The following is a 25,910-nucleotide window of genomic DNA, read 5'->3' as shown; positions in this document are numbered from 1 at the left end:
ATGACAACGGGGAGGTCATCCTAGAAAAAAACAACCCAGACACCAATCCAAAAATGGGAAAACAATGTTAAAAACTAACTGGTGGGGTAATGTATTGAGGCTGGGATGGTGGAAGAAATGGGGATTCTTCCTTTTATGTGTTACAACTGTTATAAATGAAAATTTGTCCAGCCAAATTAACATGAAAAAATAAAATATTTATTTTGCAATCAAATTCTATCTAGGCCAGCCACAAGGAAAGAACAGAGCCGAGCCCGGGGTCGGCCCTGGGTGTGCAACAAAGAGGTCAGCCTCAGCACAGGTTTTCCTCTAAGCCCACACACCTCCATCCTGGCACAAGCGGTTTTTATAGGGAAAATTCTGCCTGAGGCCAAGATTTTGGCAGTCAGTCTTCTCTTCAGAGTCCACATGTTAATAAGATTTTCTGCTTTGGTGATGAGGGAGAACAATTCAGTGTCCGGAGTTTGTTGAATCCCTTGATGAAATTTACAGGAGGGAAGGCTGCATTCACCTGTGTCTGCCCAAGGATTTCCATTATATCCATCTCGGGTCCTTCAGGCAAGGATCAGCACCGGGGGTTCCTGCATCTCCCCAGCCATGGCCCATCTCCTGGGGAGCCGCACCTTCTTACTTGTAAATCAGTTTCCAATATACACCCGGTCTCACCTGCGAGGGTGGGGGGGAATGCTTATACAAACGTGTAGAGTGTTAGAGTGTTCTAACAAATCTAACAAATATTCAATGTCACATATATAATATTAGAAATGGCGCCAATTATATCTGCTACATATAACAGTGTGGTAAATGTAGCTTTGTAGATAAAATGAAGCTTTAGTAGTAAAAAAGAAACTATGTCTGTGTGTGTGTGTGGGGGGGGGGGGGTTAAGGAATGAGATACTCGCTTCAAGGAACACACAAATTCTCCAGAGAAGAGCAATTTATGGTTTTCTTATTAGAAGAAGCTGATTTCTTCACGCCTTGCTCAGACTCGAAGACCCCGTGGGGATTAAAGAAAGCAGTTGAAATACAACAGAGTTTTTTGTTTCAAATAGAATGTATGCATAACCATGAAGGATATATGAATATGCAACAGTGTATTGTTTTAGGGATGATTCTTTCATTCACAAGATACATTCCTCTTGGTTTAAGTGCCTGAGAGCATCTGGACCTCAGATATTCTTTCCTTTTTATTGTCTTGTAATTGTCCTAACTCTAAATTTTTATTAGTCTAATTATATTCCTATTTTTTTCACCATTTTAATATTATTAAACTTTTAAAATTCTAAAAAACAAGTGATTGTCATTTTTCACAAATTCCTATCAGGAGACAGAGAAACAATTTATCATTTCAATCGCATCATTTGATTACAAGCTGTCCTCGGAATAAGAACCAACCAGACAGCTCCAGCTCCTGACCTTCCTGCCGACCAAGCCACTGAAATGAGGAACACAACATTTCACCAGGGGATGGGATCAGATTATCTGTTAGCAGAAAAAAAAGCAGTTTGTGGAAAACTAAATTACTCAAACTGATGTTGGCAAAGAGATGACAAGGGGAAAGTGTTGAAAAAGATAATTAAGGAAATAGGAAAGCAGTTTCTGTATTGGTCCAAGCAAGGAAAAGATGGGAATGGGACACGGTTTCTTGGCTCCCCGGCAGACCAGGGGTTAAACGTTGGGTGTCTCCTGGATTGTCCCCGGAAAGAGCCCATCTCTGCAGAGACACCTTTTTTCATTTGTAAATTAGGTCTTTCTTTCTCTGCCAACTCTGGTTTTCCAGCCCTGGCTGCAGCCACCGGTCATATAAAACTTTAAGAATCTTTTTCTACAAGCACAACTGACTTAATGTATATTTTACATAAGCACAAATTATTCCATAACATATATTACAATGAGGCCGCAGAGATCCCCCTGCAGGTCCCTGGGGATGCAGAGATCCCCTGCAGGTCCATGGGGATGCAGGGATCCCCTGCAGGTCCATGGGGATGCAGAGATCCCCTGCAGGTCCATGGGGATGCAGAGATCCCCCTGCAGGTCCATGGGGATGCAGAGATCCCCTGCAGGTCCATGGGGATGCAGAGATCCCCTGCAGGTCCATGGGGATGCAGAGATCCCCTGCAGCCCCTGGAGGAGCCGGGCTGGAGCTCGGCGATGCCCGAGAGGAGGCTGTGAGCCCGCGGGCAGAGGGGCCCCGCTGGAGCAGCCTGTCCTGGCAGGACTGAGCCCGTGGCACAGTGACCCACGCTGCAGCACTCGGAGGGGGCTGTGCCCAGGGGATGGACTCCGCTCCGAGAAGTTCCTGGAGAAGTCTCGGCCGGGAGAGAGCGCAGGGTGCAGCAGGGAACGACTCCTGTCCCTGAGCAGAGGGAGAAGCCCCGGGGGATGAGCTGAGCATGGCCCCATTCCCTGTCTCCTGCCCTGCCGGGGGAGGAGGTGCAGCTGGGAGCAGGGAGGCGTGGGGAAAGCTGCATTTAAGGCTCTGCACTGACTTCTCCTGCTCCTGCTCCGAGTCTTTGGAGTTTTCTGACAGAAATCTCTCCCCTCACCCACCCACCCACAGGGCTTCGGGCAGGTCTCCCTTTTCGGGGGAAATCAAAGCGAAGCACTGATGCACTAACGAGGGGCAGGAGAAGTGAGGCTCCTGGGCTTCCCGCAGAGGCGGAGGCACGGGAGGCGCAGGGCCGGGAAAGCCGTGGCGGGAGGCGCGGAGAAGTTTGTTTGTGTGGGCAGCTCAATCCCGGCTCGGCCCGGGCCCGTGCCGGGGCTGTTCCTCATCTCCGGCTTTCCCCTCACGCAGCCCGGGGGCGCCGAGAGCGCGGGGCGAGGCGGGGCCGTGCGCAGAGCCCGCCCCGAGCTCGCTGCCATTGGCCGCCGGTGCCGTCAGTCGCGGTCGCGGCGCGCTGATTGGTGGGAGCGGGGCGGGGCGCGGCCCCGGCGGCGGGCTGAGGGCGGCCGTGGCCGCGCAGCGCCGCCATTGGCCGAGCGGCTGTGCGGGCCCGGCAGCGGCGGCAGCGGCCGGAGCGCGGTGAGGCGGCGGCGGCGGAGCTCGGAGGCGGCCCCGGCGCAGGTGGGAGCCGCGCTGGGCTCTGCGGGGGCTCGGGGCTGGCTGCGGGCGGAGGGGGCGGCAGGGGGCTCCGGCGGCTCGCCGGTGCCGTGTCCGGCCCGTGCCGGCCCCGGGCCGAGGGCGCTGCGGGAGCGGCTGCCCGCGGTCTCCTTCCCGCCGGGGCCGGGCAGGAGCCGCTGCCGGAGCAGCGCTGGCTCGGCCCGGCTGCTGTGGGTAGGACAGAGGGGCTGCCCCGCGGCCGGGAGCGGGCGGGGAAATTCCCGTCGCCGGAGGTTCGTGTGCCCGGCGGAGAGCGAGGAGTCCTGTCAAAGTGACTTTATTGCCGAGCAGGGGCAGAGGCCGTGGGGCATTTGCCGTGCGCTCTCTGCCCTGCTTGTAGTCCGCAGCCTCCTTTTTATCCTCATTTTCCCGGCCGCATCTCCCTCTGCCTTTGCCCACCGGCTGAGTTCCTTGGAAGGTTCCGACTTCCCGATGCGCCTGGAGCCTGTCCTCGTTAATGTGCACCCTCCTTTTGTAGAACAGCCGATATTCATGGCTCTGTTAAGTCTTTGTTCTTCTCCTCCAAGTTCGGGAATGTGGCGGGACTTTGAGCAGCTGTCTGGGTCAATTTGTAACATTTATTGGAAGTGATGGTTTCTCCCCTTATCTATAAGTGCCTGGTCCTATCTCCAGGCAGATTCACTCCTTGACTCTGTTTTGTCCTTCCCGGGTCCTCTTTGGTTTTGGGATTATTCTCGGTGCCCTCATTCCCTGTCCTTTTGTAGCCGTTTGTGGATCAGGAGGCCTGGCTGCCACCTGCATGCCCTGGCTCAGCTGCTGGATGAGCTGCACTGCCAAGGTGTGGAGCATGGTAAAAAGATGAGAGTTGCTGCAGCACAGAAGAGGAGAAGCAGCATTCGTTTGACCCCTGGTCTGCTGGGGAGCCGGGGAACCGTGTCCCATTCCCATCCTTTCCATGTTTGGACCGATACATAAAGTGCTCTCCTATTTCCTTTGTTATCTTTTTTAGCAGTTTTCTCTTGTCATGTCTTTGCCGACTGCAGATTGAGCCACTTTGTTTCCCCCAGACTCCTGTTTTTTCTGCTCACAGATAATCTGATCCCATCCCCTGGTGAAATGTTGTGTTTCTCATTTCAGTGGCTTGGTCGGCAGGAAGGTCAGGAGCTGGAGCTGTCTGGTTGGTTCTTATTCCGAGGACAGCTTGTAATCTAATGATGCCATTGAAATAATAAATGGGTTCTCTGTGTCCTGATATTAATTGATTCGGGTCCCAGGGGCTGGTCCATGGTGTTGTAGGATTTGTTCTGATGGTCCTTTAATTCTTTTGCCCATTTTTGTGTGTTCCCTCCATCCGGGGCTGCGTCAATTGACTGCTTTTTTCTAATTACATTATCAAATAGTTGAATTCCAACTGATTTCCTTGAACTTGTTATAGCAACAACCCCAGTGCTCTGATACACCCTGTACAGCACAGACAGTGACAGCAGGTGTTGGAGTGGGCAGAGGGATGATCCCCCCCTTATTTTAGTGAAGTTTTCCCAACATTCTCCATTTGCTGTTTCCCTTTGCAGCTTCAGCCATTTCTGTTGCAGAGTCAGAGATCCTCAGCATGGGCTCTGCCTTCAGCTGTGCAGATTCCATCTGTGCAAGCAGGCAGAGCTTGGGGTGAGGGGCAGAGGGAATCAGCCAATTCCTGCCTCAGGCAAGAAGAGCCAGGTACATTGTCCCCACTTTGCCCCAGCGGTGTTAATTTGAATTTCTAAAGCTCCTTCTGGGTGCCTGGAATGCAGCTTCTCTTCCAGAGGAGCTTCAGCAGCCTCACATGTGCCCCCCCCACAACCTGCTGCTTATTTTTTTTTCCCCTTCAAATCATCCATTTAATATTTGTGACTTAAAGGGTGATCTTTAAATCTCTTCTATTTTTGCGAAGTACAGCCTAAAGGTGAATGTTGAAAAACCCAGAAAAAAATGTTTGTATCTCTTACAGAAACATACACAAAAAATTCCAAGGCAATTCAGTTTTTTTCTACTTCTCCTTGGAGTAAAAATTCATTTTCACATCTCTGACCCAAACATAACCGGCAATATAGAAGAGGGATTATTACAAAAATATACTCTAATTCTCTAAACTTTGCATTGGAACTGCAGGAAAAAGAAAAACTCCACCAATAGGTTTAGTGTTAGAGTCAAGGCATTCCTTGATTCTGGCCAGGATGTGCAACAGAAATAATTCCATCCCCACACAGCCCGGGTGTGCAAAGAAAATTGTTCCATGACATGTGGGTTTTAGTCTATTTTTCCCAAACTGGATACAGTCTAAATGCATTGGTTTAATGTTCTGTAGTTTCAAGTTGTGCAGTTTTTAGTATTTGGTTTCCAGTTGGACCCGGATTCCTTTGCTTGTGCTGTTAATGAGGTGGGAAGTGCTGGATTTCCTTCTCAGCCTTTTGCAGACCAGGTGTCTGCAGCTCTGCCGGGGGCAGTGTCTGGGGTAGGTGTTGGTTGCTGTTTGCTGCTGGGGTTGATGTTTTGCTGCTGGTCGTTGTCTTTGTGGGTATCTTTTGGGCCATTCCCAGTGTGTTGAGGTGTTAAACTCATCTCCACTGAGTGGTGTAACATCCCTTAACAAAACCTTTAACATTTCTTTCCCCAAGGCCAAGGCAAAGCAAGCCTGAGTAGAGAAATCAAAGGTTAACAATGTTCAAGTCTATGAGCTGGTCTATTTTCCATGGATGCACTGGCAGGCAGGGCAGTGTGTGAGTGAGAGCCAGAGTGGAATTGTCCCGGTGTCTCCCCAGCAGCTGTGGCAGTGCAGGCCCAGAGAGCACTGAAGCTGCAGCAGTGGCAGCAAGGGCTGGCCCCGGTGGCTGGAGCTGCCCAGGGAGGGTGGCCAGGCCGAGGATTTCAGCAGAGGAGGTGTGGGCAGGCCCAGGGCCTTGCCCCGCTGTGGAGCCCTGGCTGCTGCTGCGCTGCCTTCAGTGCAGGCTCAGGGGGGCCTCCCATCCTCCTGCTGCAGGCGGGAAGTGCAAATCTCCGGGGCTGCAGAGACCTGGAGCCCAGGCTGAGGGGTCCCCCCGTGTTCAGCTGTGCTGGCGGCTGTTTCTGGCCTCGGGGCCCCTTGGCATGGGCCACGCCACTTGGCCACCAGTGGTGCTGCTTTGCACTCCTTAGGCAGAGCCCACGTCCTGCTTGGATGTTGGCAGCAGCAAAGTGCCAAGGCAGGCTCTGTGCCAGCCCAGCTTCCTGGGAGAGAGATTGCACCAGAGACAGGATTCTGGCCACAGACTGCTTTAAATGTGCATCCCTTATCTCCACCCTGCACTAGGTGGAGAATTACCAGAGTAAGGAATTCCCGAGATCAAATGCAAGGGAAATAATTTAGTATCTGCCCTGGGTCTGGCTCTTCTTCTTGCCCAAGCCAATGGCAAAAGCCGTACCCATGGCATCTTGGTTTCTATCCCCAGCTTCCAAAGGTGTTTCTTTCTTTCCCCATTTATTCTTTGTACCCAGCCTGAGCTCTGGGGTTGCCAGGGGTTCTGGAGGTCCCACTGTATTCCTAAAGCTGCCATAAGCCCCTGGAGGATCTTTCCTGGAGAATGAGTTCTGCTTGTCTGAGTCTGTTTCTTCCACAATCCCTTTTATATTAATTACTTCTTTTACAGTTACCTTAATAAGTGATCCAGTGGTTGCTGAGCAGTCAGAATTGCTTTTGCCCCCCTGTTAGGTGAGATGGTGTCACCAGAAGATATTGGAGCCTTCCTGCTCATGGCATTTCAGTGCCAGGCTCTTACAAGCACACACAGCTGTGCTGGTTGAGCTGACCATGGGGGTAACCTGCGCTTTGTCTGATTCCCTTTCCTCAATAACAGCGTGTCGTGGAACTCTTTTCCCTTCTGCTGCCCTTGAAGAGCCATCCACAAAGACATTTTCTGCCTCAGGCCAGGTAATGTCTCCTGAATCTCCCCCAGGCTGGGTCTGGAGCTGTGTCACTTGAATGCAGTGCTGGGTTTCTTCCCAGCCCCTCTGTGGGCTGTTCAAACAGGAGGCTGGGTTAAACCCTTCCCCTGTGCTCAGTTCTGAATCCTCCTGTGCCACTGAACAAGTTTCACACTATAATTACCGAGCACTGCTCATCCATTGCGAGGCTCTTTTGCTTATCAAAGCTTGAACTTGATGGCAGACTGGAACAGTCGGAGATCCTGTTGTCATCAGGTTTTGGGCCTCGGTTCCCGGTGAAGCTGTGGCTGCACAATTTTGCAGCCAATGAGGCCACTCTGGCCACTGGGTGAAACATTTTGGCCCAAGAATTCCTTTGGCATGGCCCTGTTGAACATTCATCTACAATTCCAATTTCTTTTCTGAGTCTGGAAGAGCCCCAGCTGAGGCATTGATATTTTTGGTTGTTCATTTTCCCAAGTTTTGCTCTCTTTCTCCTGTCCATACCACAGCATGGAGGCTGTCTGAGGTTAAAAAGTCCTACAATGTTCTGGCTGGAAAGAGAACCCTTAATCCAGCCTGTGTAATTCCCTGTTAATCCTCCGTATTGTCTCAGCTCGTTTTTGGTCCTGGGAAATGTTACTTCTGAGATTGCCCAGACCCTCTCTGCATCAATCTGCCTGGAATCTTCAGTCCCAGTGTTTCCCAAATATTTAAACTTTTTCTGCATCATTTTCACTTCTTTTTCAGATACTCAAAAGGTATTTTTTAGATAGCAAATTGAGCTATTTCACAGGGGCTTTGTCTACCACTTGTTCTTGTCCTCCTCATTGGAGCCATCTGATTCCCTGACTGGCAGGATAGGAGTGCTGTAGGGAGACATCCCTGGCTCCAAGAGCCCTGCCTTTAGCAGGGACTCCATACCAGGCTGTGAGCCCTTCCTTCCCTGCCCTGGAACAGGGTGTTGCTTTTAGACACCACTTGTCCTGGTTGCTTCCAAGTAATTTGGAGAGGCTCCACATCAAATTTTCCCTGGGGCTGCCCACACCTCTGGGTTCCCTTCAGCACAGGCCTTGCCAGACATTTGACACAAAGGTACAGCAGCAATAGCCTCTGTATCACCTTTTACAATATTACAATGCCACCATCAAATTCCTTCCTGGTTCATAAAAATGACAATAGGAAGAGAAATAAATTAGTTTATTTCAAACCTATCCCTCACAGCTCCTAATAGTGATTAAACAATTGATACCAGCTCAGGTTTCCCATCTATTCCCTTAATAATGAAAACACTCCTTTACAATTTTCCCCCCTAAGGTGTAAGATTTAGAGTGGATGGAGAGGCCCCTGTGTCCATCAGGAGAGGCCTCCTCTGGATGCAGACGCAGCCTGAATGTTCTCCAGGGCTCCAGTGTGGTGGGTCCCCGGTGGGATGGGAGCTCAGAGAGCCCTGCCAATCCATGTCCATGCAGGGGTGGACTTGCTCCTGCTGAGGGTGCTGCTGTCTGTGCTTGCAGTGTCCTTGTGGGCTGCAGCTGGAGCCCTGACTCCTTCCCAGGGGCTGTTTGGGTGGGCTCTGCCCTGGCCAGGAGGGCAATGCCTCTGCCAGGTGCTTGTGGCCGACCCCGTCATGCCCTGGGTGCTGGGGCCCCCTTGGGCCCTGGGGTTGATCCCTCAGGGGCTGTGGGAACTCTGCCGTGGCCTTTGCCTTCAGCTTGGCCTTTTGCTCATCCCTTCTTGCCTTCAGCTGCTGTGCCCTTGTGCCCAAGTGCTGCAGGGCTTCTTGTGCCACTCCTGCAGCCCCGGTCACTGCCTGTGGGTGCTCATCCTCTGAGAGCTGCTGAGCTTTCTGCAAAACCTTTCCTTTCTGCAGGGACCCAAAGCAAATCCTGAACAGCAAATCCTGATCCTTCATGTGCACTCTGCATTTCCCAGCTGTTCCTTTGTGTTCCCCCCTGTGCTCAGGGTCCCTGCCCAGCCCGTGTGGCAGAGCCGGTGCCTGTCCTGCCGCAGTGTCCAAAGGCGGCCCCCCCGGCGGGCAGGGCCGGCAGCTCCCCGGGGCCGGGCAGCGGCCGGGGCGTCCCGCAGCCTCCCGGGGGCCGGGGGCCACTGCCGGCCCTGCCCGGGGCTGGTGGGGTCAGGCAGCGCCCGGCGCTGAGCCCCGGCTGCCCCACAGCCCCGGCCCGGCCCCGCAGCTCCCCACAGGCCCCAGCCCGTGCTCCCGGTGCCGCACCTCTGCGCCCGGTGCTGCCGCTGCCACCGCAGAGAAACCCCTGGCATCCTGACCTCCTGCTTTTCCTCTCCTGGAAACCGGGGATGGAAAGGATCTGGATCAGCTGGCAAATTGTGAGGATAAAACAGTGCTGGAAAACAAAACAATCCTGAGTATTTTTCTCTTCCTCCTCTTTTTCATCATCCTTTTTCTTACCACACAGATTCCTCCTGCTGCTTCTTGCCTGAACCATATTGCTGCACTCTCCTTCACCCAATTCCTTCCCAGCACACCAACACCATGCATCCCCTGTTGTACAAATGCCTTCTCTACTTCCCTTGTTGCCTCCCTGGGTGTCCATGTCCTTAATTACCTCTAGGGGAACGTGCAAACTACCTCAGCATTCTCCCAAGGGACCCTTCAGAGACATTTTGGGATCATCATCCCTTTGGCCGGGACCCCTCCCTGGCTTTCCCTTTTCTCCCCTCCATGGGTGCCCTGCCATGTTCACTCCCCGAGGATCCCAGGGCACTCACTGATGAGATTTTCAGTGCTCTCTTCCTGCTGACTCTTCACAGACCCCCTGATGTGTCACTCGTCTGTCTCCTGGTCACTCCTGGGTCCCCAATCAATCTCTGGTGCCGCCCGCCAGCCAAGGGAGCCGATCACCCAAAGTGGGTGAGGCACCTTCAGCTGCACTCCCTGCCCGCCACCCCGGAGGGTGGAAGGAATTCGGGATGAACCCCAGGGTGTGTGGAAAAATAGACATCAGCAGAGGATTCTATCCACAAAGCAGACAGAGGAGTCCTGTAAATGGAATTTCATTCCTAAAAATGGGAGAGGCCATGGGACATTCCCCATGGGATCTCTCCAATTGTTGGAGGACACAGTCTCTTTTTCATCTGAACTTTCCTGGCCACATCTCCCTCTGCTTTCCCCACTTGCTGAAGTTCTTGAGAGCTACAGACTTCCCAGTCCACCTACTGCATACCCACCTTGATATGCTCCCTGCTGTTATATAGCAAACGATATTCATGGCTCTGTTAAGTCTTTTTTGTTCTTCTGGAAGTTCATGAATTGAGCAGGACCTTGGCTGAGCAGCAGTTTGTGCCATCAATTGATAACATTTTCTGAAACTGATGGTGTCTCCTGTCATTTCCTTATGAACAGGTCCCTGGCCCTATCTCCGAGCAGATTCAGAGCATCTGTTTGTAAAGACACTTTCCTGTGGTTCCTTCCATGGGGTCCCCCGTTTGTGGGACATCCCCCCTGGAGCAGGGTGTCCCCTCTGTGCTGCAGCCCCAGGGCTCGGGCCGAGCTCAGCCAATCAGAGCCCGCGGCGCTGATGACTCACCAGTTGCCAGGCAGACTCGCAGCTCCCCGCGTTCCCCACCTGGACCCACCTGCGCCCCCCCTCGGCCCCATGGCCCCGCGAGGGGAATTTGGGGAGGTGGGAGTGGGGCAGCGCCAAGGCCGGGCCCCCCCGCGCTGTCCTGGCGGGAGCGGCTGCAGTGGGGACCGAGTGCGGGCGGGAGCGGCCGAGAGCCCAGCGCTGCCCCAGCCCGACCTGCCCCAGCTCCATCCCTGCCCCTGCGCTGGGATGCTGTGGGGCTGGGGGGAAGAGGGAGCCGGCAGTGGGTGCTGGGCCTGGGGGCAGGAGGAGAAGGGAAGGAGAAGCAGGCTTGAGGAACAAAATGCTCAAAGGATGCAGGTGGCAGGAGAGGGTGGGATTGTGCAGGAGAAGGAGGAATAGCAGGAGGAAGAGGCGTGTGAGAATGAGGAGTGACGAGGAGGAGAAGGAGGAGGAGGAGCAGAAAGAGGAAGCAGCAGAAGGTTCCACCCCTCCCTGTGTCTGCAGCCTCCCCCCAGCCCCAGGAGCGGTGCTCCCCCCACATGCAGCAGGTGACTGTGGAGGGGTATCCACGATTTTCAGGGGGTGAATCTTGGTGTTTCTGAGCTTTCTTGGGTTAAATGTTGGTGCTTTGGTTTTATGTGGCAGCTGAATCTTTATGTTTTGGAGGAGGTTTTGCTGACTTGTGATGTTTGGGGAGTTTTTCATCTGTGTCTTGAAGTTTGTGGTGTGTTTGGGCTGAATCTTGGTGTTTTGGTGGTTCTTAGAGACACAAGATTCCCAATGACTTCCTGAGATGAACTTGGGCAAGGTGGAACCTGCATTCCAAGGTGCTCTCCTCTTGTTCTTTCCCCAAACCAGGATTTGTCATTTCCAGGGTGTGGCTGGATGGAGGAGGAGGAAAAGCCCCGGAGATGCTGCAGGAGGAGGAGCTGCAAACCCAGCCCAGGGAGCTGTGGGGAGGAAAGAGCCCCCCTGAGCCAGGAAGGCGAGCGGAGATCCAGGCGGAGCTCGGAGCTGGTGGAGAAGCCTCATGGCAGGGAGAAGCCCCACAAGTGCTTGGAATGTGGGAAGGGTTTCAGCCGGAGCTCCGACCTGATCGAGCACCAGAGGATCCACACTGGGGAGAGGCCCTACGAGTGTGGGGAGTGTGGGAAGAGGTTTCGGACCAGCTCCCATCTCCTCAGACATGAGCGGATTCACACAGAGGAGAGGCCCTTCCTCTGCCCCGACTGCGGGAAGGGCTTCAAGCACAACTCCGACCTCACCGTGCACCGGCGCATCCACACCGGGGAGAGGCCCTACGAGTGTGGGAAGTGTGGGAAGGGCTTCTCACAGAGTTGAGCCTTGATCCAGCACCAACGGAGGCACCACTGAGGGAAGCCCTGTGAGTGCCCCACGTGAGGGAAGAGCTTTGAGTGAGGGAAGAGAGTGAGGGAAGATCTTGGTGCGCTGCTGCAGCTCCATCCCCCATGGGAGGATCTGGGCTGGATGATCCCCAGTGACCCCCGTGGGGCAGAGCCCTGGTGCCCCCGTATGGGGAATAAAACAGAGAGTAAAGCAATGGAGCTGATAAAGGGGCCCGATATCTGAGGCCTGACTGAGCAGAAACTGTGGGAGACACAGACACACTTGAAGTCTCCCTGGGGAAGAAGTGGCCAAGCAACATGGTGTGAGACTTTGTGATAAAATAAATGTTCCCAGGTTACTGGATGTCACCAAGAATGTGTAACCAATGGGAAATTGTTACCAAAAACAGAGCCCTCTATAAGCACCATACAAGTCAATCCCTGCATAAACACCTGATACACGCAATAAAATTGGCTTTGGTCTAAACTGGGATGTCCCCGTCTCTCCATGGTGGATAACCCTGTTGTGGGTGATCCCCGTTGGGTGGGGGAAGGTGCTGGAGGGATTTCTTTCCCTTCTCCTGGTGCTGCCGTGGTTTGGTTGGTAATAAATTCCCTCCCTGTGCCCAGGCCGGGTCTGTTGTCCCCGTGCCGGTGCTCGGGGCGGGATCTCTCCCGTTCCTTCTCTGCACTGCCGGGCCTCTCCTCAGCCAATGAGAGAACGCGGTGGAGAAGAGTCAGCCAATGAGAGCGAGCGGGGCTGATGACTCACCAGTTGCCGGGCAGACCCGCAGCAGGCAGTGTTCCCCACCCGGACCCGCCCTCCCTGCCCAGGGCCGGCCCCGCCGTGGGGTCCCCCCAAGTCCCTCCCCAGTGCCCCCATGAACTGGGCTGGGTTTAACTGGGAAGCTTTACTGGGAACACTGGGAGCAGGGGGCAGGGGCAGAGTGACAGCAGGGCTGGGGGGACACGACCCCCCCAAAATCAGCATCATGATTGAGCGGGGGGTCCTGGCTCGGCCCGAGGCCACGGGGAGGGGCTGCGGCCGCCAGTGGCTCAGGAGCTCTGTGGGCAGAGAAAAGGGGGTGATACCGGGCTGGGGGACCCGGGAGCATACACACTCCAGAGGAGGGGGGACACGACTCACGGGACCCCCCAGACATTCTTGCGCAGGTAGAACCCGATCCCCAGTGCCAGGAAGACGAAGCCCAACTCGGGAGTCTCCAGTTCCTGTCAGCATCTTGCTGCGGCAGCATCCAGCAGCATCTCTGGGTGGTCCGCAGGGGTCAGGATCTCCCAAAAAATCTCACAGACACCCAGGCCCCTCCAAGCACCCTCCAGGTCACTCCCAGCCCACTTAGGTTCCCTTGAAACCTCCCTCTTGATCCCTTCCTGACCTCCCCAGGACCCACCAAAGCCCCTCCTGTCCCTCTCAAGATCCCACAGCCTCCTTCCAGTCACCCCAACTACCCCAGGACCCCCAAATCCTCTCCCAGTCTCTTCCCAGTGCCCACCAGGACCCTCAGAACCCAATCCCACCCTCCCCAGTATCCTTCAAACCCCTTCCAAACCTACAACCTCCTCTCCCAGTTGAAATCAGGCTCTCTCCAACTCCCTCCCAGTTGCTCCCAGCACATCCCAGTGGCTCTCCCAGCATCCCCAGTTCCTCCCCCGTACCCCAGTGTCATCTCACAGGGTGCTCCAGGCTGACATGCTCCACCTGGCAGGTGGAGGTGAGCCTGGCCCGGGTTGGGGTTTCCAGCAGCACCAGGAGCTGGTGGGTCCAGTCCCCGTTGGGGACCACGTCGGTGGCCACCACAGAGAGCTCCTGCTGGCCCTGGAACCACCTCAGCTGGATGGGAGCAGGCGGCCGGGGCCGGGCCGGGAGCTCGAGGGCAGCAGAGAGATGGACACGTTGGGGGGCACTGGGAGAGAGTGGGTGTAATAAATAAAAAGGTCGTTGTTCATCAAAATGAGTGTTAAAGTAGATAATTTGAACTGAGTAGGGAATGCAACTAGCATAGAAGACTGTGTAACTAATTATATACAAGTTAACTTTTAGGCCAAGGACAATCTGCAAGGAAGATGAGGAGCCTTTGTTGCTATGACCACCAAGGGCAGAAAAAAAGACCCCCAGGAACCAATTGCACCGGCGCAGAGTGCATCGAGAGAAAATGCGTCAACCGGGACATATAAAACCAAAAAGGTCAAGTGGGGAAGGTGCTCCGTGGCAGAGCAGAGGCTCCGCGGCTGCCCAGCGCTGTTCTTTTGATTAATACCGCTTGCTTAATAAATTCTTGTTAATTGATTTATCGATAATTAGCCTCCCCAATTGAATTTGTCCATAACAAATTTGGTGCCGTGACTCGGGTAAGGGCGACCGGGTGGGAATTCCTAATCAGGGAGGCGCCCCGCTGCCTCTGCAGCAGCCCTGGTGCCGGCTTTTCCTTCCCAGACCCTTACCGACGAGCCCAAATTCGGTATTGAGCACAAGGGATACCAGTAACCCCGTAATCTTTGTGCACGAAGCCGGGCGAAGACGCAGGACAGCGTGAGTATAAAAGTGGGGATCCGCTGGGTTGGGCTGGGATCCCAGGACATAACGCGTGAGACGTCCTTGTAGGACGAGGCACGGGCAGAGCTCTGAGTAGTGCGGTTTGCAGAGCCTGCGAGGGGCTGGGCACCAACAGGGGCTGCGAGTGTGTGTGTGCCTGAAGGTGTCCTGGGAGATGGGACAGAGGAAAAGCAAGCCCTCTGCTTCCATGGGGACGGGGACCCCGGTAACGTTTCCCCAGATCCCCCCTGACAGTCCGTTAGGTCTAATGATAAAATCCTGGGATGAATATCCTTCAAGGAAAGGGAAGGCTAGGGCAAAAATGATACATTATTGTATAAAAGAATGGGGAGGAAAACAAATCTGTAGTGATAATTTATTTTGGCCAGTGTTTGGAAACTTCAAGGTCTGGATTTACCAGGCATTAAACATTTATGTAAACTCTAGAGAACCTTTTGATATTGAAGAGAGCAAGTTTGCTGCTCTCTGGATAGTGGGGGAAACAAGAGCAAAACTTTTTGCCTTAAGCACCCAGGGAGGGAAAAAGAAAAATAAAAAGCCTGAGGAAGTTCCAACTGCACCCCTTCTACCATACATACCTCCCCCTCCTCCACCCCGACCAGCACCACCCGCAGTCTACCCCGATTTAGATCAAGGGGGAGATTTTGAGAACCAAGAGGTAGAAATCCCAGAGCCGATCCCTGAGGAAAATCGCTGAGTTACTCGTAGTCTAACAAGGGGGGAAAGAGAAAGGGAAGGGCAAGCTCTATATCCATGAAGGGAAGTAGCTTTGGGAATGATCCCTAACCCCAGTGCTGGTCAGCAGGGACAACCAACCCAAATTCTGAGAATAGTTATGTGGAGGTACCTCTCAACTCAGGAGATGTGAGGGAGTTCAAGAAAGAAATGGGAGCATATGGGCCAGATCTTAAAGGAATTTTCTGACCCTAAAGCCTGGGACTTCCCATGTGAACAAATTCAGAATCCAGCTGAGGTGGCAATGTACCTGAAAGAGAAATGCCATGATAAGTCTGAGGAGAAAAATATTGCAGCAAGCTGGGCCCTGGCATGTGCTTATCACACCCTGCTAGATACTGTAGGGCAGCAGACAGAGGAAGGGGGGCAGGGAGATAAATCCGCAGCGATCCCAGTCACTCAGGCTGCAGCCAACAGCCCCGGCTCGAAGCCAGCAGCTAAACCAGACTGTGAGCCTAAGCCAGCAGCTAAACCAGACTGTGAGCCTAAGCCAGCAGCTAAACCAGACACTGAGCCTAAGTCAGCAGCTAAACCAGACTGTGAGCCTCAACCAGTGGCTGTTGCTATGAGCACAATGGGCCAGTGGTGCCTCAGGCCATCAGGGCAGAGATGCCACCTACAAGTGGGCACAAGACCGAGGGGTGGATCTAACCATGGACAGTATTTCTCAGGTGATCCATGACTGTGAGACCTGTGCTGCCATCAAACAGGCCAAGCAGGTGAAGCCCCTGTGGTATGGTGGGCAGGGGTCCAAGTACAAGTATGGGGAGGCCTGGCAGATTGACCACATCACACTGCCCCAGACACGCCAAGGCAAGCGCTACGTGCTCACCATGGTAGAAGCCACCACTGGATGGTTGGAAACCTACCCTGTGTCTCATGCTACAGCCTGTAACACCATCCTGGGCCTTGAAAAGCAGGTCCTTTGGAGGCATGGTACCCCTGAGAGGATTGAGTCAGACCATGGGACTCATTTCAAGAACAGCCTTATCAACACCTGGGCTAGGGAACATGGTATTGAGTGGGTGTACCACATCCCCTACCATGCACCAGCTGCAGGCAAAGTGGAGAGGTACAATGGACTGTTAAAAACCACCTTAAAAGCATTGGGTGGGGGATCTTTCAAAAATTGGGAGCAGCATTTAGCAAAGGTCACCTGGTTAGTTAACAGCTGAGGTTCCACCAATCGAGCAGGTCCTGCCCAGTCTGAGCCCCTGAGTATAGTTCATGAAGTCCCAGTGGCACATGTCAGAGGTTTGTTAGGGAAATCAGTGTGGATCAATTCTGCCTTGAGTACAGACAAACCCATTTGTGGGATTGTCTTTGCTCAGGGACCAGGTTGTACATGGTGGATAATGCAGAGAGATGGAGCAACACGATGTGTACCTCAGGGGGATCTGATTGTGGGGTGAGACTCATGTTCAAATATCACTGTTTGCTGGATGTTGCTGCCAGTGTCTGTGCATGAAAACACACAGACATGAGACAGAAAGAAATGTGTAAGTGTCAAAGGTTTGAGCAAGTGAAATAGAAGGAAATGTGTAAGTGTTGAAGGTTTGAGTAATTGAGATGGAAGGAAATGTGTATGAGTAAGTGAAAGATGGAAGTTTTAACTTGATGAAGTTTTTACATGATGTTGAAGATATGGAGATAAGGGGTGGAATGTCCCAGGGTGAGGTTCTGGTGTTTGTATCTCCAATCGTGTGTTCTGTTCATGTTTGATATTCTGTTCTGTGCTTTCAGAACTGACTCTGAAAGTGAAGGTTTGTTTTGCCTTGTTATCAGCCGGCTCACCTCCCCCCATGCTCTGCTGTCTAGAAGAGGCCAGTGCTGGCTGGCTTTTGCTTTACTTGGCTTGCTTGGCTTGCTTCTGCTTTTGCCTTTGCTTCCTAGTTAGTTTAGCTGAGCAGTCCAGTTCTTTCCCTGGACTGTTTCTTTTCCCTTTCCCTTTCCTGAATATCATCCAACCTGCTCTGGACTGGGACCCTCTAAACACCGAGGAGCACCGGGAGCCTGTGCTCTGTGATCTGCAGCAGCCATCCCCAGTGCCCAAAGCAATCCCCAGCGCCCAGACCCGGGCGACCACTCCCAGGAGAGACTTTCTGGATTTGTCATCTCTGCAGAGTGGTGAAAGAGTTTTGTTGTCATCTGTTGTTGTTCATTTTTTTAGTGCTGGGAAGGGTTTTGTTTGTTAAATAAACAGGTTCTTTTCCACTTCTCTCAGAGAAAATTCTTCCCGAATCAGGTGGGTGGGGAGGGGCCATGGGGGTTTCTTTTCTGGGGGCTCCTTCCAGAGGTTTTTCTCCCAGATTTGCTCTGAACTAGGACAAATATTTTGCTTCCCATTTCATGGCTGGAGAGAGGGAAAAAAAAAAAAACAAACTCATTCTAATCATATTTTGCTTCCAATTACTTTGTGTTAGTATGGAGCAGTTACTGGCTTTGTTGTTTGAATTCATAGTGTCTTTTTAGAGTGGAGGCCTGTATGTGTTTCTGGTCCCTAGGGTTTTTTTGAGATCTTAATCCCTCTATGGTCCCTAGGTTTATTTTCTTATCCAGGAATAGCTCCAGTATTGTCCCTAATACGTAGTTTTTGCAGTAGAAGGCCACTGACCAGAATATCCATCAGGTTGGGCTTGGGTGTAATGGCTTTCAGGGGTTTATGAAGGTGCTGAAGTCTGTTCCAGGAATGCATGGCTCATGGTCATGGTTGTGCAGCCAGTTTGTTAGAGGGGAAGCAGGGGATGAGGCTTTTCAGATGTTGCTTTCCTTCTTCTCCTCTGAATCTCTTAGCTCCCTATTAGAGAATGTTCAGTTTCCCCTGACTGTTAAAGAGACCATCTTCCTGGTGTTTAATCTGGTAAGCTTTCTCTCTACAGTCTGCAGTCTCTCTAGAATGAGGGCTGAGATTTCTAGGGGGGCTGAAGAGACCCCTGACCCAGGAGTAGACCCAGGTGTGAGAAATCCTGAGTGGTGTGGGAAATGGGGGGGACGGGAATTGGCACATAGACCGTTGTCATGGTTTGACAATGGCACAATGCCAGTGCCCCCATGAAAATGTGATCCCTCCCTTGAATGCTGTGAAGTGGAATCTAGAATAGAGCAAAACAGGCCCAAGCTTAATAACAGAAAAAAACTTTATTAAACTACTACTACAAAAGAAAAGAGAAAACTAAAGAAGGAGAAAAAAACCACACAAAGATCAAATGAAAACCTTGCAAAACATTCCTCCCCCCACCACCCAACTCCAACAAACCACAGTGAGACACAATCTGGACCCCAATCAGGTTTCCACCCTCCAAACAATCGACACTCAGTCCATCAAGGGAACAGAGTCTCTCCTGTGCCACAGACTCCCCAAGAAACACAGCTCCACATCCTGTGTTTCCATGTCACACATGGCACCGCCCGGAGAAAAAGTTTGCCATGGTGACCCTTCTCCTTGCCATGCACAGTGCTCTCACCACAATGCATGGATGGTCACTGCCTTTAGGATTTTTCCTTTCAAGGATGCCCTGCCAAGAGGGGAGAAAACAACAGTTCAGTTTTTCATTGTTTGGGACCACAGTCCCCCCCATTTTCCCCTGGGGCCGAGGGCTCAAGAACAGAGATCTTCTTCTCTTCTCTTTCCTTTCCAGGGCAAGGGGGCGCCACCACAAACCCCCTAACCTTTTCTCTGTTCACTCCAATTTTGTCTTTTTCCCAGCTGAAGCAGGTCTCTTGACTCACTGGCATCCTCCCAAAACACAGTCCCTCTTGAAGGAGAAGATTGGCTCAGGTTGTGGCTAACACGGAAAAGTCCAGCCAAAAGCCACTCCTTGTCCCCCTCCCCTCTAGAATTCCTCCTTCCAACATCCCAGGGTCCAAGGTGTCCCTCTTCCTCTCTTTCAAACCGAGGAGGGGAAAGGAAAATTCACAAAGCTTTCATTTTCTCAAGAAAGGGTTAAAAGTCTGAACTCCCAGGGATGGCTCGATACCCGGACATCCAGCAACTCCCACAAAACTGGGCACCTTGGAGCTCCCCCCGCTCCTCCTTCCTCGCGGTGGAATTGCTGACAGGACAGGATCGCCGCCGTCTCTTTCTCTCTCCCCCTCCGGAGAGAAACCGGGGGGGGGGGTGGGAAATGGAGACATCCCAGATTTCTTCCACCCTTCCATCTGCAGGGGCCAGCCCGGTTCCAGTCCTTCCACCACCCTTGGGGCCTACCTTTCAGGCCATGGGGGCTTCCCCTCCCCCACCCAGCTTGTGGCTGGGCAGGGGAGGTTTGCACTGCACGCTGACCAGAACCAAAGAGAGCGAGTTCTCCTGGGAATTCTGCTTTCAACCCCTCTGTGTTCTCAGAGGCGTGTCTACTTTCAATTGGTCAATATCTAAATTGACCTCTTCCTTCCGGAAAAAAATTCTCTTTCTGTGTCAAACCACGACACTTCCTGATCCACTGCCCCAGACAAGAGAGAAATCAAGGCAGAGCCATGGTTTGTCAGGACTTGTTTGATCCGAATGAGCCCCATGATGCATTTGGAGCTGAGCCCTGGAATCTCACAGCCTGAGAGGAGATTGCACAAAACTTTACAGGAGTAAAAGTCAAGAGGAAACACCCAAGGTGTCTCAAGGCATTAATGGGACCCACTGAGGTCCATCCCCAACACAGAGTCTTCGTGGATTCCTTGGAAAAGAGAACTGGAGACCAGGATGGCACAAAAAACTCTCAGAAACTGAAAATGGCACAAAAACCTCTCCATTTTGAAAGGACAATCCAAAGTACCCCAAGAACCTTGAGGATCTCAAAGCATTAATGAGCCCCACTGAGTGTCAGTACAAAGCTCTCATGGGACTCCTTAAAGCAGATAATTGGGGCCATGATTGCATAAACCTCTCAGAGACTCCAAGGCAAAAGCCAAACCCAAAGTCCTTTGCAAAACCTGCAGTCCCTGGGAGCATGAAGGAGCCCCCAGGGCCATTCCTGACCAAGGCTCCCCAGGGACTCCTTCCAGCAGATCCTTGAGGCCACTGGGATGTGGGCATGGGGGGGATGCTGAGGGCAGGAGCAGGGGCTGACAGTGCCCAGCCTGGCTGGGGCTGTGCCAGGAGGCCCCAGGGCCTCAGGACAAGGTGTCTCCTCACAGCCCTTAGTGGCACAGACCCTGCTGTGCTCCAGGGCATCAAGACTTGGCTTCTCTTTGTCCCCACCTGGCATCAGTGCCTCCAGTTCTCTGCTCTGCCTGGGGCCTGGGGACACTTTCTCAGTCGTGTCTCTCGGTGGGACCCATTAAAAGTCCCAGAAACTTTGGAGCTGGATTGCGACTTGGAGTTCTGCAGAGGTTTCTGCAGCTCCCTCTCAGGGCCTGATGTTCAGGGCCTGAGCACAAAGCCCCAGAGGGTCATTAAAGTCCTTGTGCTGTGTCTGTGCTGCTGAGCTGGGCTGGGCTCCTGGCACAGAGGGTGATCCTGGTAACCAAGCAGAGCTTCAAAAGCACATTTCTCTTGCTGAGCAGCTCTTCTCCCAGCCCAGCAGGGCTGGGGCACTGCCTGCAGCCAGCCCGGGCACAGCACAGAGGCACAGAGAGCTTCAATCAGTCAGGGCTGGGAAGGGGCTGAGAAGTGCCTGGGGCAGAATCACTGCCAGCCCTTGGCACAGGAACCTCTGGCTGCAGGACAATGCAGCTGCAGCTCCTGCAGTGATCTCCTAAAGCTGGAACATCCCAATGCCCACAGACCCCGTGAGTGCATTCTCTGCTCATCTCCTGTGCAGAGCAGCCAGGGGTGCCCAGGGCTGTCCTGCAGAGCAGGGTCCTGCAGCCCAGGGCGCTGTGCTGGGCCAGGGACTCTGCTGCCTGCCAGGGACAGCTCTCAGCCGGCCCTGGAGCTGCTCCCAGCGCTGGCCAGGAGCTGTGGGGGGAAGGAGCCACCCTGAGCAGGGCAGGTGCTGCTGCTGAGAGGGGCTGGCTGGGGCAGGGCTGCTCCAGCTCCAGACCAGCCTGGGCACAGCTCCGGAGGGCACTTCCCAAAGAAGGTAAGCCTGGGATTGCTGTAAAGATCAGGAGCTTTCCTGAGAGTGTTTTCAATTTTCTGCTTGGAGCAGGGTGGGAAAGTTGGGATGATGACAAAAACATTTTTGCTTTTCATATATTTTTCATATATTCATAGTTCTGTAAATTACTGTTATTTAGTTATAAACTTATAATCCTTACCTAACTCTATTAAACTCTTAATTAACTCTATTTAACTACTATTATATACTTAATGTAATTATATTGCTTAATTAACTCTAGTACCTTTCCTTATCTTGTCTTAGATTTTAGAACTATAACATGTCTAAATAAATTTTTTAAGTGCTATATTGTCTTTTTATCAGGGAAAGAACCCACAGGAAGAGTATTTTGGCTTTTGAATGTGAGCAGTGATAACAAAAACTGGGACAAAGAAGGCTTTGGACTTACTCCAGTGGGTTAGCCAGGAGTGTGTAACTGTGTACTGAATCTCCCATTGGATGTTCCTGTTAAATATCCTAATTAATCAACCTTAATAAATTATTGAAATCAGGGACTTATTTTCCCTTATCCCCACAGGGACACCTGGAAGCTTCCAGTGAACTTCTGGTTTTAACTTTACTGTTCTAACACTGTTGCAAGGGATTTTTTTCTCTTTTTATTATAGACAACAGGGGGATGAGAGAAGCAGAACAGGAATTGTAATCCCAGAATCACAGAACATTCTGAGTTGAAAGGGACACATGGGATCATCAAAGAAATGTTTAAATGTCCAGGCCCAGGGAGATGCTCAGGGAAGCAGAGGGGGCTGAGCAGAGCAGTGCTGGGGCAGGAGGGCTCTGTTGGTGTGTGGGAGGTGCCGGGCACAGCTGGGCACGGGAACACTGTCCTGAGTGCCCAGCTGTCTCTGCCCTGCCCTCTCAGGCACAGCACCACAAGATCTTCTTTTGTTTCTGCACTCCCCTGGTATTGTCACTGTTATCTGGGGCTCTCAGGGAAGCTCTGGCATTTTCAGCAGCTGAGTCAGGCACTTCCCTTGGCATTCCTGCCAGGCAGGGTTGTCCATGGGAATGGGGTGTCCAAGCATCCCTGGGACCTGTGGGGCTGTGGGCAAAGCAGTCCATGAGAAAGGGGAATGAGCTGAGCCCCTCTCTGAGATCCCCTCATGGGCACAGCTGGGGATCTCCTTGCTGTGCCCTCCCCAGCTCTGAGTTGCCCTCCTGGGTGCAGATCTGTGCCAGAGCCTCGGGGAGTTCTCTGAATGTCCCACAGGGAAGTGCAGAGATACCAGAGCTGAGGAAATGCTGCTGGGTTGGCCAGGGGAGCCGTGAGTGTCCTTGGCACAAGGGGTGCTTAGATCTTGCCCAGAGACTTTTGGAGAGGGTGAGACACTAAGGGATCCCTCTGCTCTGGGCAGGGTCTGGTTTATCCCAGGGTGATCTGGGAGTGTGATTGTGCTCCGATTGCAGCCAAAGGTTTTCTCAGAGCAGGAAGTAGGATGGGTGAGTCTCAGTAGGACAGTCTACAATGAATGGCCCAGGTTTGGCTCCAAGCAGCCTCTCCTGACTTGTCTCTGTCCTTTCTCCATGAACAGGTGTCCATGTGCAGCCACAGCAAATGTCCAACAGCAGCTCCATCAGCCACTTCCTCCTGCTGGCACTGGCAGACACACGGCAGCTGCAGCTCCTGCACTTCTGCCTCTTCCTGGGCATCTCCCTGGCTGCCCTCCTGGGCAACGGCCTCATCATCAGCGCCGTAGCCTGCGGCCACCACCTGCACACGCCCATGTTCTTCTTCCTGCTCAACCTGGCCCTCAGCGACCTGGGCTCCATCTGCACCACTGTCCCCAAAGCCATGCACAATTCCCTCTGGGACACCAGGAACATCTCCTACTCAGGATGTGCTGCTCAGCTCTTTTTCTTTCTCTTTTTAATCTCAGCAGAGCTTGCCCTCCTGACCATTATGTGCTACGACTGCTACGTGTCCATCTGCAAACCCCTGCACTACGGGACCCTCCTGGGCAGCAGAGCTTGTGCCCACATGGCAGCAGCTGCCTGGGCCAGTGCCTTTCTCTATTCACTGCTGCACACAACCAATACATTTTCCCTTCCCCTGTGCCATGGCAATGCCCTGGGCCAGTTCTTCTGTGAAATCCCCCAAATTCTCAAGCTCTCCTGCTCCAAATCCTACCTCAGGGAAATTAGGCTCATTGCAGTTAGTGTGAGTTTAGGACTCGGATGTTTTTTGTACATTGTTTTCTCCTATGTGCAGATCTTCAGGGCTGTGCTGAGGATCCCCTCTGAGCAGGGACGGCACAAAGCCTTTTCCACCTGCCTCCCTCACCTGGCTGTGGTCTCTCTGTTCCTCAGCACTGCAGTGTTTGCAAATCTCAAGCCCCCGTCTATGTCATCCCCTTTCCTGGATCTGGCCCTGTCAGTTCTGTACTCACTAGTGCCTCCAGCCCTGAATCCCCTCATCTACAGCCTGAGGAACCAGGAGCTCAAGGCTGCAGTTTGGAGACTGATGACTAGATGGTTTCAGGAACATTAAACTGCTGGCCAATTTCTGCAATTCACTTGTAATAAAAGTCATCTTTGACACTTGTTGTTTATTTCTGATCAGTGGTTCTTTGCTTTAGTTTTTTTCAGATTTTCCACAATGACATGTCATTGTTTGTGCCATTTCTCATTTTGTTTGTCTCCATCTTCCCTGTGCCCAAAAACTGTCAATGGGGGGCTGTGCTCTCGATGGCTTTAAAATATCTAAAGGATCTCCCAGCAAAGTTTTCTGCAGAGATGCCCTTTTGTTGCCCTCTCTGGAGCTGCAGCAGCAATGCCTGTGTGCAGAGCTGGGGCAGATCAGGGCTGGCACAGCAGCTGTGCCCAGGAGCAGCAGCACTTGGTGCTGCCAGTGCTGCTCCCGTGGCCCTGCCCTGCTGCCCTGGTGGCCCTGGTGTTGCTGCAGGGCCTGAGTGCTCTCGGGGCCGGGCACAGTCCTGGGGGTGGCAGTGCCGGGGCTGCAGCAGGGACAGGCCATGGGCACTGCTGGGGCAGCGCTGACGCCTCAGGCCAGGGCCTGGGGGCTCCAGGCTCCTTGCCCAGGCTCTCTCAAGAACACGGCCAGGCCAATGCTCAGCACAGAAAACCCCCGTGAGCAGCCCCAGGCTGGCCGTGGACAGGCTGGGGGCAAACAGCACGGCTGGTGCTCTGCAAGGGCCCTGGGGGAGACAGGAAGGAGCAGCAGAGCAGGGGCTGATCCATCCCCAGTGCGCTGCACAGCCCAGGGCAGCGTCCCAGAGCGTCCTCATGGAGCTGCCAACAACATTCCCCCTCTGCAGCCCTGGCCTCTCCCCCAGCTCACAGAGGTGCCGCATCCTTGCAGGCACAGACACGGCAGCACTGGCTCAGCAGCACCTGTTTGCATTGCACACAGCAGGCAGGAGCACCCCCATGCTGGTGCTGTGGGGACATGGACCTGAGGCAGCACAAATGCCATCAGCCCCTGGGGCCAGGAAGGGCTGGGGGATGCCAGGGAAACCATTCAGCTTTGTCCTGGCCTCTGCAATCAGCCAGAAAGTTTGTTCCCATCAGCTGGGAGTTTCCTGTCCCACTGCAGACGCTGCTGCTCAGAGCCAGGCCTGCCTGGCAGCCACCCCCAAACTGCCCTGAGCATTTCCTTCGCTTCACCTTTGCTTTCTTTACTCTTCCTGGTCCAGATTTATTCCTCTTGCCCAGCCCTGTTCCCTCACCTGCACACAGCCCATCCCTGTTTGCCCTTTCCTCTCTGGCCCCACTCCCCATTGCAGTTCCTGACTTGGCACCATGGGAACATCCCTTGGGGAGCAGGATCATCCCACAAGTGCTGCAGGAATTGTCTGCAGGCTCCTGCAGTGCCTGCTGCTGCTCCCTTGCAAGAGGCACCCCAGGCCAGGGGGCACATCTGGGCTGCTGTGTCTGGCTGTGGGGCTCCCTGTTCTGGGCAGTGAGGAGGAGCTGCAGAGGCTCTGCAGGACTGACAGGATGGGCTTTGGGGCTGTGAGGAGAAGCTGAGGGACCTGGGCTGCTGGAGCTTCTGAAGAGGAGGCCCAGGGCTCCTCCTGCAACTGCTCCAAGGGTGGTTTCAGAGAATCCCAGCATCAGCAAGGTTGGAAAAGACCTTGGAGATCATCACATCCAAGCTGTGCCCTGACACCGTCTTGTCTCCCCTGAGCCTCCTCTTCTCCAGGATCAACATCAGCCTCTCCTCACAGGACTTCTATTCCAGATGCATCACCGGCTGGTTGCTCTTCTCTGGACATGCCCCAGCCCCTCCATGTCCTTCCTAAATTTGGGGCCCAGAACTGGACACAGCACTCGAGGTGCTGCCCAACCAGTGCTATGCGCAGGGGAAGAATCACTGCCCTGCTCCTGCTGGCCACACCATTCCTGATCCAGGCCAGGAGCCAGTGGCCTTCTTGGCCCCCTGGGCACACTGCTGGCTCATGTCCAGCCTGCTGTCCATCAGTCCCTGCAGGTCCCTTTCTGCCTGGGTGCTGTCCAGCCCCTCTGTCCCCAGCCTGAAGCACTGCAGGGGTTGTTGTGGCCAAAGTGCAGGACCCGGCACTTGGACTTGTTAAACCTCACCTTGTTGGATTTGGGCCCTGGATCCAGCCTGTCCAGGGCCCTGTGCAGAGCCCTCCTACCCTCCAGCAGATCGAC

The 25,910-nt window shown here is 53.4% G+C and overlaps 2 protein-coding genes across 2 annotated transcripts in view; both read left to right on the top strand.

Moving 5' to 3' along the window:
- LOC144248803 (uncharacterized) overlaps positions 1-25,910 on the top strand; it is a 1,234,558-nt gene that overhangs the window by 1,091,215 nt on the left and 117,433 nt on the right.
- LOC144246549 (olfactory receptor 14J1-like) lies at positions 22,831-23,763 on the top strand. The gene has a single exon (XM_085565604.1). It carries the CDS (start codon positions 22,831-22,833, stop codon positions 23,761-23,763), a length of 933 nt encoding a protein of 310 aa, XP_085421730.1.

The sequence above is a fragment of the Lonchura striata genome, chromosome 36, assembly GCF_050655825.1.
Source record: "Lonchura striata isolate lonStrDom1 chromosome 36, ASM5065582v1, whole genome shotgun sequence".
Classification (NCBI taxonomy): Eukaryota; Metazoa; Chordata; class Aves; order Passeriformes; family Estrildidae; genus Lonchura; species Lonchura striata.
Note: the sequence above shows the minus strand (reverse complement) of the source record. Positions and strands in the feature narration are given on the sequence as shown.